This window comes from Rosa chinensis, chromosome 5, assembly GCF_002994745.2.
Source record: "Rosa chinensis cultivar Old Blush chromosome 5, RchiOBHm-V2, whole genome shotgun sequence".
Lineage (NCBI taxonomy): Eukaryota > Viridiplantae > Streptophyta > Magnoliopsida > Rosales > Rosaceae > Rosa > Rosa chinensis.
Window position 1 is genome coordinate 43,198,457 of NC_037092.1, and position 15,662 is coordinate 43,214,118.

Below are 15,662 nucleotides of genomic sequence, written 5' to 3' on the forward strand. Positions count from 1 at the left end.
CAGTTGGTGGTGCTGGGGGGGTTTTGTTATCGGTTTCCTGGTGACTGGAGGACGGTTGTGTTGACTTTGTTGGCGTTGCTGGTGGTGGTGAGGTTTCTCCATATGTGATGAATTCCGCCTGGGCGTGAATGACCGCCTCACTCATGCCGTGGTCATACGTCGCATTGGGATGACTGTAATTGAGGTGATAGAGGAACAGTCCCTTGAGAAGTCCCTTCCTGAAGGCCGCTGATGCCATAGTTTTGTCCAGGTCACGGCACTGAGACGCTGCCGCCCGCCACCTTGTGACGAAGGCCTTCAGTGATTCGTCCTCCCCCTGCTTAACGCTGAATAGCTGACTTGTGTTGTGATGCCCGGCAGACAATAAGATGAAACGAGAGAGGAAAGCGTGTGATAGTGCATGGAATGAGCCGACAGAACCTGGTGGACATTCAAAGAACCAGTTCATTGCCTCGCCATCTAGTGTTTCGCTGAACAAATGGCATAAGGTGGCGTCGTCGAAACCCTTGTTGTTGGTGACCTTCTTGAAGGTGTCCATGTGGACGAAGGGATCGGACATTCCGCCGTAGTGCGACATCTTTGGGGTTTCTGCATATGCTGGTCTGACAGCCTGCAGAATTGCAGCGGAAAAGGGCCCGGGTCTGGAAGTGAAGAGCGGATTCCGAGTTGGCGCTGGGACGCCCGACTCCACCCGAATCAATCTCTGCTCCAGTTGGTGCATCCTTTCCAATAGCTGGGCGGTCGCCTCGTCTGCGGAATCGGTCTTAATGATCCGCTGGGCTGGCCTGCACCTCGGCACAGGCGGATTACCCTCTGTCCTCGCCCTGGTTTCTGAGCGGTTGGTGTGCGGGAGTGATTCTGCCTCCTGCTCTAACATTAGCTGAGGTATGGGCGGTGGTCCCATTCCCAACAACTCAGGTGGGTTCAGCGATACCTGCATCTGTACGACCGGTCCTGGTACCAATGTTCCGGTGCTGGGTCGACTACGCCTGGTGCTACGTGACTGCTCGCTCTGTGCCGGGCGGTCGGTGGCCGCCAGCGTCTTCTTTAGTTCCTCAAAACGTGTCATTAGTGTAGCCACCTGCCTTTGGGCTTCACCCTTTTCCCTGCGCTCCTCCTCACGTTCTCTGTTTGCCTTGTGAAGATCCGCCAGTGCTAGCTCGTACATGGTGACGAGATCTTGGCCAGATGGGCGACTGCTGCCTGGATTTGCCTCACCGCCGGGGTTGGCCGGGGTTGTGAATAGTGTGCGGTTAACGCCGATCGCAGGGTCGGAGGGTTGGGGGATGGCGGGCTGTTCTGCCTGCTCCTCAGCGTTTCCCCCGCTATCGTTAGTCATGGTGATTGTAGCGGGATGACCTTCTGTTCAAGGATTCCCACAGACGGCGCCAATGTCGATATCTGAAAGTCCAGCGGTAGCTGGACCCTAGCTAACGTTGATCCGATGGGCGGATCGGTACTCGTGTTGTTCTCGAAGCTCCCGTTATCTGTCAAGTGAAATACAACGGACGTCAGAGAGAGACCGCGCCGGGCGGTCTTCTGCTCTCCGATGCCTAAGTTAGTCAATGTACTTGTATTGACAAAGTAACAGTAGATGAGTATTGAATGCGTAATCAATGAGGAGAGAGGAGAGAACCTTTTATAGGTGAGGAAGAGGTTGATCTTCTCTTTGTTTTCGATGTGGGACTGATATGCTTCAGTTCCCAGTTTCAGAAGCCTCTGATGCCATCTTGGCGTGGCGCGTGGCGGCGCGTCAACGGTGATCTGGAGATGGTCCGACGCTGAGGCTGTAGCCTGCCTAGCGGTGTGTCTGCGTGTCATTCCTTTAGTTGGAATTAGTACCTTCGGCGGTACAATGAGCGTGGCCCATTATAGCTAATTATGTTTGCAAATGTACATGTATGTACAGAAACTTTGCAAAGCATGCGGCGAGAGTTACATGTGTAACTTAACTTTAACGTTCCATCGAATGTCTTAATTGCATCAGCCACGATGTTTGACGTTGGCGATTGCTATAAAAAATTTAGAACGGTTATTGTTTCCGGGGCTTACGACGAGTGAAACTACTGTCGGGGTCTGGAATCACGAATCTGTCTTGCCTCCTTTCCTTCTCTTCTCGCAATCGGTCCAACACAACAAAAGTCAGACAGAAACCGGGTTTGCCGGCCTAAAACACTTCGACGCTTAAGTCAGTAATGGTCGATAATGTCGAGAGAAGAATTAGATCAGAGATCTTATCTGTTGTAGAAGATTTTTGGCTTTATATAAGCGCTGGAGGACGTTGAGTCCTATTCAATTCAGATGTAGGAGAGGCATGCTCCTCTGTGAATATGTCCACGCCGGGGCTGGGCCAGCTTGACCGGTCACGTCGTGGTGGTTCCAGTGGGTCCCGCTAGTGATTATTTGGAAATAAGTCTTGTTTTCTTGCATGGTATTATTTGAGTACTATGCAGGTGGTATGAAGAGTTATAAATATTTCAGATTGACGCATTCTTTATGGTGTTTGTTAATTCGGAAAACAATTTGTCGAGAGTGTTCGTAATTTATTAAAAAAAATCTTTAATTTCGGCATGCACTCACTTTAATCTTAGCAATTATCATTATCATTTTATTTTAGAAGTGAAGCTTTAGATGTTATTGTCAGCAAACATCTTCCATTTGCTAATGCAACCAATAAACTTTAAAGTTGTACAGCATTTTGAGGAATAAGACTTGCCGCTTATTCACGTACACGCCGACTAATAAAATTGAGCACTGAAGTTTACACATGTTGTATTACAATATCTCCAAATCTAACATCCGTCGGACAGCTTACGGGCCTTTTAAGAAACATTACTAGAAAATAGGCATTCGAGACCGATGTGCAAATTGGGCGCTTAATTGTAGGTGTATTGTGTTCTTCGATGTGCATGTATTGTGGAAATGCAAAATGTAATAATTTAAACACAAACAGTAGAGCCATTTTCTAAAATGAAGAATAAAATTTATGATCTAATAAAAAAAATATCGCGTATTTCATATCATATCATGTCTGGTAACCGATTTAATTTTTCTAATTCGATGGAGAAGAAGCAGGTGAACGTGAGATTGCGGCACATAGATTCCAAACTTTTTCGCTACTTGCCAAAGCCTGTGCCTTGTTGACACTGGGATGACGTACATCGTGATTTCGCTCTGCGATGATATCGTGGCATGATTTTCCCCATGAGACAAGATCACGACAACAAGCATCAGTCACAACCGTACCTTGATAAACGCTTTTCTCTATTTCCTCTCCGCACTTAGGGGGGAACTTTTCCAAGCATTCCTTTACCGGCTTGGTCTCGTGTTTGTCTGAATTGTCGATGGCAACGCACTCTGTCCAAATTTTTTCGCCCTTTGCCAAAGTTTGAGCTTTGTTTGCACTAGGATGACGTGCCGCAAGGGACGTGTTGAGGAAGGTATCGTGGCATGGTTTACCCAACTTTACAAGATCTCGACAACAATCATCACTCAAAAATCCATTATTGAAAATGCTGTTTCCTACTTCGATCCCGCACTTTTCTGTGAACTGTCTTTCACAGTCTTTAACATTTGCTGGCCCCTCCAGTGTTGGGGTTGCAAAAGCATTTAATGTCACCTGCAAGAGAAAAATCACCAAAAGATGGCACCTGCGTGGTCCGGCCATAACTCCCTTTGCAATGTTATGTGATTACTCACGAATGTGTTTTCTGGTAATGATCGCTTTGTTGGAGTTTAGTTTCATGTGATAATATATTTATAAGGGAGAAAACATAACCGCATTTAAGACTCAAATGAACTAACTGTGTAAACGCTTATGCGCTCTTTAAAAGAAGTAACGTGTTTAATTGCCTATCGGCTCTAAATAAGAGAGTTACATTTAAACAGTGCGTACGTGTTTCGATAGCTCGATTACGTTTAAATGATTTACCGCTAAATTATCAAGTTTTAAATGCAGATAAGTATCCAACAAGTGGTCATTATATATTACACTATTTATGTATCAGATCATTTAAATTCTCAAAATTCTAGACAATTCCACAATCAAAATATGTTTAGGAAATAACTGTGGACAAAAAATTAAACGGGCTTGTTCAAGCACGAATGGACCGACTGGCCGGGTTAGCCCATTTGTCACCCCGAATCTTTGCGTTTTGGAAAATTAATTTACCACTTCTAAATTCATCATGTATAATCTTATCCTTCTTAATAAATTCAATGATTTCCGGTAAAACGAATAATAAATTACTGTGATATTGTCAACAAGAAAAAATTGACTCTTCTTAAGTTCTTTTGGAGAAAAATATCCTACTCAGTATTTTTTTTTTTAAACTCTGACCTTGTTAACTTTTTGTAGATGAAAAAGAATTAGGGCTCCTCATGTGATTGATTTGAGGAGTGGTTAAAGAATGCACTTAAAATAAAGCAGTGATTTGCTTTTTGGGTAACGAGTGATCTCCTCATGTCTATGTAATAACTAATTAATGTAAAATGTTATATAACGCCGCACAGTCATTGAGAAAATAATGATAAAGAGTTATTGCGCCAATAGTTAGTGAGTAATGCGTGCACGTGATTGGCGTAAGTACGACTTTAATGAAACTTTGCAAAGCATGCGGCGAGAGTTACATGTGTAACTTAACTTTAACGTTCCATCGAATGTCTTAATTGCATCAGCCACGATGTTTGACGTTGGCGATTGCTATAAAAAATTTAGAACGGTTATTGTTTCCGGGGCTTACGACGAGTGAAACTACTGTCGGGGTCTGGAATCACGAATCTGTCTTGCCTCCTTTCCTTCTCTTCTCGCAATCGGTCCAACACAACAAAAGTCAGACAGAAACCGGGTTTGCCGGCCTAAAACACTTCGACGCTTAAGTCAGTAATGGTCGATAATGTCGAGAGAAGAATTAGATCAGAGATCTTATCTGTTGTAGAAGATTTTTGGCTTTATATAAGCGCTGGAGGACGTTGAGTCCTATTCAATTCAGATGTAGGAGAGGCATGCTCCTCTGTGAATATGTCCACGCCGGGGCTGGGCCAGCTTGACCGGTCACGTCGTGGTGGTTCCAGTGGGTCCCGCTAGTGATTATTTGGAAATAAGTCTTGTTTTCTTGCATGGTATTATTTGAGTACTATGCAGGTGGTATGAAGAGTTATAAATATTTCAGATTGACGCATTCTTTATGGTGTTTGTTAATTCGGAAAACAATTTGTCGAGAGTGTACGTAATTTATTAAAAAAAATCTTTAATTTCGGCATGCACTCACTTTAATCTTAGCAATTATCATTATCATTTTATTTTAGAAGTGAAGCTTTAGATGTTATTGTCAGCAAACATCTTCCATTTGCTAATGCAACCAATAAACTTTAAAGTTGTACAGCATTTTGAGGAATAAGACTTGCCGCTTATTCACGTACACGCCGACTAATAAAATTGAGCACTGAAGTTTACACATGTTGTATTACAATATCTCCAAATCGAACATCCGTCGGACAGCTTACGGGCCTTTTAAGAAACATTACTAGAAAATAGGCATTCGAGACCGATGTGCAAATTGGGCGCTTAATTGTAGGTGTATTGTGTTCTTCGATGTGCATGTATTGTGGAAATGCAAAATGGAATAATTTAAACACAAACAGTAGAGCCATTTTCTAAAATGAAGAATAAAATTTATGATCTAATAAAAAAAATATCGCGTATTTCATATCATATCATGTCTGGTAACCGATTTAATTTTTCTAATTCGATGGAGAAGAAGCAGGTGAACGTGAGATTGCGGCACATAGATTCCAAACTTTTTCGCTACTTGCCAAAGCCTGTGCCTTGTTGACACTGGGATGACGTACATCGTGATTTCGCTCTGCGATGATATCGTGGCATGATTTTCCCCATGAGACAAGATCACGACAACAAGCATCAGTCACAACCGTACCTTGATAAACGCTTTTCTCTATTTCCTCTCCGCACTTAGGGGGGACTTTTCCAAGCATTCCTTTACCGGCTTGGTCTCGTGTTTGTCTGAATTGTCGATGGCAACGCACTCTGTCCAAATTTTTTCGCCCTTTGCCAAAGTTTGAGCTTTGTTTGCACTAGGATGACGTGCCGCAAGGGACGTGTTGAGGAAGGTATCGTGGCATGGTTTACCCAACTTTACAAGATCTCGACAACAATCATCACTCAAAAATCCATTATTGAAAATGCTGTTTCCTACTTCGATCCCGCACTTTTCTGTGAACTGTCTTTCACAGTCTTTAACATTTGCTGGCCCCTCCAGTGTTGGGGTTGCAAAAGCATTTAATGTCACCTGCAAGAGAAAAATCACCAAAAGATGGCACCTGCGTGGTCCGGCCATAACTCCCTTTGCAATGTTATGTGATTACTCACGAATGTGTTTTCTGGTAATGATCGCTTTGTTGGAGTTTAGTTTCATGTGATAATATATTTATAAGGGAGAAAACATAACCGCATTTAAGACTCAAATGAACTAACTGTGTAAACGCTTATGCGCTCTTTAAAAGAAGTAACGTGTTTAATTGCCTATCGGCTCTAAATAAGAGAGTTACATTTAAACAGTGCGTACGTGTTTCGATAGCTCGATTACGTTTAAATGATTTACCGCTAAATTATCAAGTTTTAAATGCAGATAAGTATCCAACAAGTGGTCATTATATATTACACTATTTATGTATCAGATCATTTAAATTCTCAAAATTCTAGACAATTCCACAATCAAAATATGTTTAGGAAATAACTGTGGACAAAAAATTAAACGGGCTTGTTCAAGCACGAATGGACCGACTGGCCGGGTTAGCCCATTTGTCACCCCGAATCTTTGCGTTTTGGAAAATTAATTTACCACTTCTAAATTCATCATGTATAATCTTATCCTTCTTAATAAATTCAATGATTTCCGGTAAAACGAATAATAAATTACTGTGATATTGTCAACAAGAAAAAATTGACTCTTCTTAAGTTCTTTTGGAGAAAAATATCCTACTCAGTATTTTTTTTTTTTAAACTCTGACCTTGTTAACTTTTTGTAGATGAAAAAGAATTAGGGCTCCTCATGTGATTGATTTGAGGAGTGGTTAAAGAATGCACTTAAAATAAAGCAGTGATTTGCTTTTTGGGTAACGAGTGATCTCCTCATGTCTATGTAATAACTAATTAATGTAAAATGTTATATAACGCCGCACAGTCATTGAGAAAATAATGATAAAGAGTTATTGCGCCAATAGTTAGTGAGTAATGCGTGCACGTGATTGGCGTAAGTACGACTTTAATGAAACTTTGCAAAGCTTGCGGCGAGAGTTACATGTGTAACTTAACTTTAACGTTCCATCGAATGTCTTAATTGCATCAGCCACGATGTTTGACGTTGGCGATTGCTATAAAAAATTTAGAACGGTTATTGTTTTCGGGGCTTACGACGAGTGAAACTACTGTCGGGGTCTGGAATCACGAATCTGTCTTGCCTCCTTTCCTTCTCTTCTCGCAATCGGTCCAACACAACAAAAGTCAGACAGAAACCGGGTTTGCCGGCCTAAAACACTTCGACGCTTAAGTCAGTAATGGTCGATAATGTCGAGAGAAGAATTAGATCAGAGATCTTATCTGTTGTAGAAGATTTTTGGCTTTATATAAGCGCTGGAGGACGTTGAGTCCTATTCAATTCAGATGTAGGAGAGGCATGCTCCTCTGTGAATATGTCCACGCCGGGGCTGGGCCAGCTTGACCGGTCACGTCGTGGTGGTTCCAGTGGGTCCCGCTAGTGATTATTTGGAAATAAGTCTTGTTTTCTTGCATGGTATTATTTGAGTACTATGCAGGTGGTATGAAGAGTTATAAATATTTCAGATTGACGCATTCTTTATGGTGTTTGTTAATTCGGAAAACAATTTGTCGAGAGTGTTCGTAATTTATTAAAAAAAATCTTTAATTTCGGCATGCACTCACTTTAATCTTAGCAATTATCATTATCATTTTATTTTAGAAGTGAAGCTTTAGATGTTATTGTCAGCAAACATCTTCCATTTGCTAATGCAACCAATAAACTTTAAAGTTGTACAGCATTTTGAGGAATAAGACTTGCCGCTTATTCACGTACACGCCGACTAATAAAATTGAGCACTGAAGTTTACACATGTTGTATTACAATATCTCCAAATCTAACATCCGTCGGACAGCTTACGGGCCTTTTAAGAAACATTACTAGAAAATAGGCATTCGAGACCGATGTGCAAATTGGGCGCTTAATTGTAGGTGTATTGTGTTCTTCGATGTGCATGTATTGTGGAAATGCAAAATGTAATAATTTAAACACAAACAGTAGAGCCATTTTCTAAAATGAAGAATAAAATTTATGATCTAATAAAAAAAATATCGCGTATTTCATATCATATCATGTCTGGTAACCGATTTAATTTTTCTAATTCGATGGAGAAGAAGCAGGTGAACGTGAGATTGCGGCACATAGATTCCAAACTTTTTCGCTACTTGCCAAAGCCTGTGCCTTGTTGACACTGGGATGACGTACATCGTGATTTCGCTCTGCGATGATATCGTGGCATGATTTTCCCCATGAGACAAGATCACGACAACAAGCATCAGTCACAACCGTACCTTGATAAACGCTTTTCTCTATTTCCTCTCCGCACTTAGGGGGAACTTTTCCAAGCATTCCTTTACCGGCTTGGTCTCGTGTTTGTCTGAATTGTCGATGGCAACGCACTCTGTCCAAATTTTTTCGCCCTTTGCCAAAGTTTGAGCTTTGTTTGCACTAGGATGACGTGCCGCAAGGGACGTGTTGAGGAAGGTATCGTGGCATGGTTTACCCAACTTTACAAGATCTCGACAACAATCATCACTCAAAAATCCATTATTGAAAATGCTGTTTCCTACTTCGATCCCGCACTTTTCTGTGAACTGTCTTTCACAGTCTTTAACATTTGCTGGCCCCTCCAGTGTTGGGGTTGCAAAAGCATTTAATGTCACCTGCAAGAGAAAAATCACCAAAAGATGGCACCTGCGTGGTCCGGCCATAACTCCCTTTGCAATGTTATGTGATTACTCACGAATGTGTTTTCTGGTAATGATCGCTTTGTTGGAGTTTAGTTTCATGTGATAATATATTTATAAGGGAGAAAACATAACCGCATTTAAGACTCAAATGAACTAACTGTGTAAACGCTTATGCGCTCTTTAAAAGAAGTAACGTGTTTAATTGCCTATCGGCTCTAAATAAGAGAGTTACATTTAAACAGTGCGTACGTGTTTCGATAGCTCGATTACGTTTAAATGATTTACCGCTAAATTATCAAGTTTTAAATGCAGATAAGTATCCAACAAGTGGTCATTATATATTACACTATTTATGTATCAGATCATTTAAATTCTCAAAATTCTAGACAATTCCACAATCAAAATATGTTTAGGAAATAACTGTGGACAAAAAATTAAACGGGCTTGTTCAAGCACGAATGGACCGACTGGCCGGGTTAGCCCATTTGTCACCCCGAATCTTTGCGTTTTGGAAAATTAATTTACCACTTAGAATTCATCATGTATAATCTTATCCTTCGTAATAAATTCAATGATTTCCGGTAAAACGAATAATAAATTACTGTGATATTGTCAACAAGAAAAAATTGACTCTTCTTAAGTTCTTTTGGAGAAAAATATCCTACTCAGTATTTTTTTTTTTTTTAAACTCTGACCTTGTAGACTTTTGTTGAAGCAGAAGTAACTTTTTGTAGATGAAAAAGAATTAGGGCTCCTCATGTGATTGATTTGAGGAGTGGTTAAAGAATGCACTTAAAATAAAGCAGTGATTTGCTTTTTGGGTAACGAGTGATCTCCTCATGTCTATGTAATAACTAATGATAAAGAGTTACATGTGTAACTTAACTTTAACGTTCTATCGAATGTCTTAATTGCATCAGCCACGATGTTTGACGTTGGCGATTGCTATAAAAAATTTAGAACGGTTATTGTTTCCGGGGCTTACGACGAGTGAAACTACTGTCGGGGTCTGGAATCACGAATCTGTCTTGCCTCCTTTCCTTCTCTTCTCGCAATCGGTCCAACACAACAAAAGTCAGACAGAAACCGGGTTTGCCGGCCTAAAACTCTTCGACGCTTAAGTCAGTAATGGTCGATAATGTCGAGAGAAGAATTAGATCAGAGATCTTATCTGTTGTAGAAGATTTTTGGCTTTATAGAAGCGCTGGAGGACGTTGAGTCCTATTCAATTCAGATGTAGGAGAGGCATGCTCCTCTGTGAATATGTCCACGCCGGGGCTGGGCCGACCGGTCACGTCGTGGTGGTTCCAGTGGGTCCCGCTAGTGATTATTTGGAAATAAGTCTTGTTTTCTTGCATGGTATTATTTGAGTACTATGCAGGTGGTATGAAGAGTTATAAATATTTCAGATTGACGCATTCTTTATGGTGTTTGTTAATTCGGAAAACAATTTGTCGAGAGTGTACGTAATTTATTTAAAAAAATCTTTAATTTCGGCATGCACTTGTTAGTGTGAGTCATCATCCTCTATTAGGAATAGACTACAATGGAATATATTGTTATAATTACTTACCTTGTATATGTTGTGTAGTACAGTAGTTGTAGTACGTTGTAGTACAATTGTAATATGTTTATATGTACCACAGAATGGGTGTAATAATATATCAAACAATTCATTCTCTCAATATTTCCCAAGTTCTTACTCTCTTTGACTTGGTATCTGAGCAAAGATCCGAAAGGACTTTGTCTCCTTAAGTTTCTTTTCTTTTCCTCGATCCAAGGAATTGATACATAGCTAAACCCCTTTGTTTGGGTTTATTTTTTTTCCGTCTTCTACTATTAATCAAGACAGGTCTTCGTCTCTTTAGAGACCGACCTTGTGTCAATCTAACAGATCGCCGTCCTCCAGTTCAGAGTTCAACCGGCCTCATCTTCAGCCTAAGACCACCGTCGCTGCTCTTGCCCGGTCGATGTCGTCGCTCCTCTTGCCCAGTCGTCGCTTCTCTCGATTCAGTCGGCATTCTCTTGCCCAGTCGACGTCGGCTTCAGCCCCAGATCACCGCCGCTCCTTTCATCAATCCAGACCAGCGTCGTCCTCTCTTGATTACGACCGGCGTTGTTCTGTGATTACCAGATCGGCGGCTTCTTCTGCAACCAAGGCGTCACCCCGGCAAGTCAACCCGACCCGGTACCACGTTGCTGTCGACTCGTGCCTCAACCCGACCCGTGCAACAGGTTCTCCAAAAAAAAAAATAATAATAATAATAATAATAATAAAATAAAATAAAAAATAAAATAAAATAAAATAATAAAAAATCTGCACGTTCTATTATAACCTTTCTCTTTGAGTCTTCTGTCTTTTCCGCTGCATATTCTGTGATTGTGTGATTACTGCTACTATTGTGTTGCAATGGGTGGTGATGAAAGTGAAGGACAGGGTTCTAAGATCAATGAGGTCCAAAAGATTGAGGTTTCTGTCCGAAATTCAAACGGGGGTTCTTTTGGAGGTCCAAAACTCAATGGCACCAATTTTCGAACATGGAAGAAGATTATGTCTGTCCATCTTCGTGGCATACACAAGATGGGGCACGTGACTGGGACAATTAAAGCTCCTAGTGAGGAAGATGCGGCCACTTATGCTAAGTGGGAGGATGATGATGGATCTGTGATGGCTCTCTTATTCAAAGCCATGACTGAAGATGTGCTACAGTTGGTGGAAGAATGTGAGACTGCTGAAACAATATGGAAGACGTTGGGGGATTTGTATACCAACGAGTCCGATTTTATACAGGTTCATGAATTGATGTGCAAAGCAGCCAGTATGCAACAGCATGGGCAACCAGTGGCTATGTATTTCACCAAGCTGAAGAATATATGGGCTGAAATTGATCAGAAGCGTCCTTGCAAGATCAAGAATCAGGAAGATCTTGTGTGGTACTAGAAGGAGAAGGAGCTAGAACGGGTTCATGTATTCCTGAGAGGGCTTGATGAGAAGCATAGCAGTGTCAAGGGAGAGTTGCTTAGAATGCCAGATCCTCCTAGCTTGACCACAGCTTTCACATACATTCGTAAGGATGAGTCTCAGCAGGAAAGTCTCAAACAGGCGCAAGTTGAAGTATCTAGCCTAGCTATTCAAGCACCAGCACCTTTTCTTCAGCAGCAGAAATCAGTACCAGTTCATCAGCAAGGACTTCCACCAGGCTTCACCAATCGTTCTCATCCTCAGTGTTCTTATTGCACCGACCTTGGGCATGTTCGGGAGACTTGCTGGAAGCTGAATCCGCACCTCAAACCTAAAAAGCAAGGTTATCGTCCTAAGGCGAAAGCAGCTGCTGTTCAATTGGTCCAAGAACCAGATTTCTATGGCGTGACTGGACAAGATCATTATACAGCAGGTGGAGTTACTCCTACAGCCTCTATAGCTGGTCGTGGTAAGATTGGTATGGCTTTAAAGGTTTCTCACTTTGTTGGTTCTGATACTTGGATTATTGATTCTGGTGCTTCCGATCATATGACTTATGACAAATCGTATTTTATTGAATTGTCTTCCCTACCAGTATCCTATGTCACTAATGCTAATGGTGAGGCTTTTCCTGTGTTAGGGTTAGGGTCAGTGCGTCTTACTCCCACTTTAGAACTTCATAATGTGTTATATGTGCCTGACTTATCTCATCACTTGATATCTGTCCCACAGTTGAACACTGAGTCTAAATGCTCTGTACCCTTCTATCCTATGTATGTGATTTTTCAGGATCTTCTCACCAGGGAGATAGTCGGTCGGGGGTATCTGAGGGGCAGGTTGTTCCATCTGGATCAGACATACGTAGGAGAGAAACCAGGAGCACAGTCCCGAGTCGCTTTGACTTCGAATTCTGATAAGTTGAGTGAAATTTGGTTGTGGCATCGCCGCTTAGGGTATCCATCTTTTAGTTTTATGAAAAAAACCATGCCTACTCTGTTTATTGGTGTGGATGAGTCTGTTTTACATTGTGAAACATGTATTTTGGCCAAGAGTCATCGTGCTACTTATTCTCCTAGTATTTGTAATAAAAGTGTTACTCCTTTTGAGTTGATTCATTCTGATGTTTGGGGACCTTCTAGAGAGCCCACTGTATCGGGTATGAGATACTTTGTGTTATTTATTGATGATTGTACGAGATTGTCATGGGTTGCTCTTCTCAAAACCAAAGATGAAGTCTTTCTTGCTTTTCAAACATTTCGTACTCTTGTTCAAACACAATATCATAGCACCTTTAAAGTCCTTCGTTCTGACAATGGGGGGGAGTATGTTAACCATGTGTTTCAAGAGTTTTTTAAAACCCATGGGATTGTTCACCAAACCACGTGTCCACAAACACCAGAACAAAATGGAGTGTCTGAAAGGAAAAACCGTCATTTACTTGATATGGCTCGTGCTCTTCTTTTTAGTGCTCATATGCCTAAGTATCTTTGGGGCGATGCCATACATGCTTCCTCTCATCTTGTCAATCGTCTTCCATCCAGTGTCCTTCAGGGCAGAATTCCTTTTGAGGTTCTTTCCTCTCATGTCTCCTTACCCTCATTTCATAATCTTCCCGCTCGTGTTTTGGTTGTGTTGCTTTTGTCCATGTACCAAAAAATCAGAGGTCTAAGTTGGATGCCCGGGCCCTTAAGTGTGTGTTTGTTGGCTACGGAGGTTCTCAGAAGGGGTACAAGTGTTATCATCCACCAACTAGAAAGTATTATGTCACTATGGATGTTACTTTCTTTGAAGACATGAGTTATTTCTCATCTTCAGCTACAGCTCTTCAGGGGGAGAATTCATATTTTGAAGAGCTATATCATGGAGAGGGGGAGGAATCAGAAGGAGAAGGAGAAGCCACACATCCAGGAGGTAGTATTTTGACGGATCCGGTTGAGAATATTAACTCGCCGCCTCCAGCAGCAGAAGCACCAGAAGCACCAGTTTCCAGTTCCATCCCTCAGAATGAGGTTGAAGACACAACACCTGCCCCTCCTGCCATCACTTCTACCCCTGACCCACAGCTTCCTGGTGCTGAAGATCACCCATTTGAGGTATGTCCACCCACTGATACTAGTAGTAGTGAGTCTAATGTTGAGCAATATGTGTTACCACATAGGACCACTCGAGGTCAATCACCCAAAAGATATGAACCTACTCTTACTGCCAAATCAAAATACCCAGTAGCCAACTATATGTCTACTAGGAGGTTATCTAAGTCATATGAATCTTTTGTGAATCAAATATCTACTGTATCAGTACCTAACAAAGTGCAGGATGCATTGGGGGATCCAAAGTGGAGGAAGGCTATGGATGAAGAGATGGAGGCATTGCAGAAGAACAACACTTGGCAACTCGTGCCTCCACCACAAGGCAAGAAGGCTGTAGGTTGTCGTTTGGTGTTTACCGTGAAGTATAATGCAGATGGATCAGTGAATCGATACAAAGCACGTCTTGTAGCAAAGGGATTTACTCAGACGTATGGTATAGACTATGATGAAACTTTTGCTCCTGTTGCCAAGATGAATACTATTCGGGTTTTCCTCTCGTTCGCTGCTAGTTTAAACTGGCCACTCCTACAATTTGATGTCAAGAATGCAATTCTTCATGGAGAGTTAGCCAAGGAAGTATACATAAGCCTTCCACCAGGGTATGTAGTTGCTTCTCCTGGAGAGTTTGTATGCAAATTGAGAAAATCTCTGTATGGTCTCAAACAATCACCTTATGCTTGGTTTGGAAGACTTTCACAGTTCATGCGAAAGGTTGGTTACAGGCAGAGCAACTCTAACCATACCTTGTTTCTCAAGCATCAACAAGGGAAGGTAACAGCTCTAATTATCTATGTGGATGATATGGTAATCACTGGTAATGATACTGATGAGATGGATAGACTGCAGAGACAGCTAGCGTCTGAGTTTGAGATGAAGGACTTGGGTGAACTTAAGTACTTCTTAGGAATTGAGGTAGCCAGGGGGAGAGAAGGAATCTATCTGTGCCAGAGGAAGTATGTTCTTGACTTGCTGACAGAGACAGGTTTGTTGGATTGCAGACCTATTGACACTCCTATTGAGCAGAACCATTGTTTAGCTGAGTATCCAGATCAGGTACCTACTGATCGAGCTCGCTATCAGAGGTTAGTTGGGCGCTTGATTTATTTGGCTCATACTAGACCAGACGTTGCATATGCAGTGAGTGTGGTGAGTCAATTCCTGCATAATCCGAGTGAGAGTCACATGGATGCTGTTATGCGAATTCTGAAGTACTTGAAATCAGCTCCAGGAAGAGGAGTGCTGTTTTCTAAACACAACAACATCCTTGAGGTTTGTGACTTCACAGATGCAGATTGGGCTGGAAATATCACAGACAGGAGGTCGACATCAGGTTACTTTACCTTTGTGGGAGGTAATTTGGTGACATGGAAGAGTAAGAAACAGAAAGTTGTGGCACGTTCTAGTGCAGAGGCCGAGTATAGAGGTATGGCTCACGGAGTGTGTGAATTGTTGTGGCTGAGAAATCTGTTACGTGATCTAGGTTTCAAACTCAAAAGTTCCATGCAATTGTATTGTGACAACAAGGCAGCTATTGACATATCACAGAATCCAGTACAGCATGATCGTACTAAGCATGTGGAGGTTG

The 15,662-nt window shown here is 41.8% G+C and overlaps 2 protein-coding genes across 2 annotated transcripts; both read right to left on the bottom strand.

Moving 5' to 3' along the window:
- Window positions 1-5,954: 5,954 nt before the first annotated feature.
- Window positions 5,955-6,356, bottom strand: LOC112203886 (protein DOWN-REGULATED IN DIF1 11-like). Its single transcript, XM_024344790.1, has one exon. It carries the CDS (start codon window positions 6,354-6,356, stop codon window positions 5,955-5,957), a length of 402 nt encoding a protein of 133 aa, XP_024200558.1.
- A 2,288-nt stretch (window positions 6,357-8,644) lies between these two features.
- LOC112203887 (protein DOWN-REGULATED IN DIF1 11-like) lies at window positions 8,645-9,046 on the bottom strand. Its single transcript, XM_024344791.1, has one exon. It carries the CDS (start codon window positions 9,044-9,046, stop codon window positions 8,645-8,647), a length of 402 nt encoding a protein of 133 aa, XP_024200559.1.
- Window positions 9,047-15,662: the final 6,616 nt, after the last annotated feature.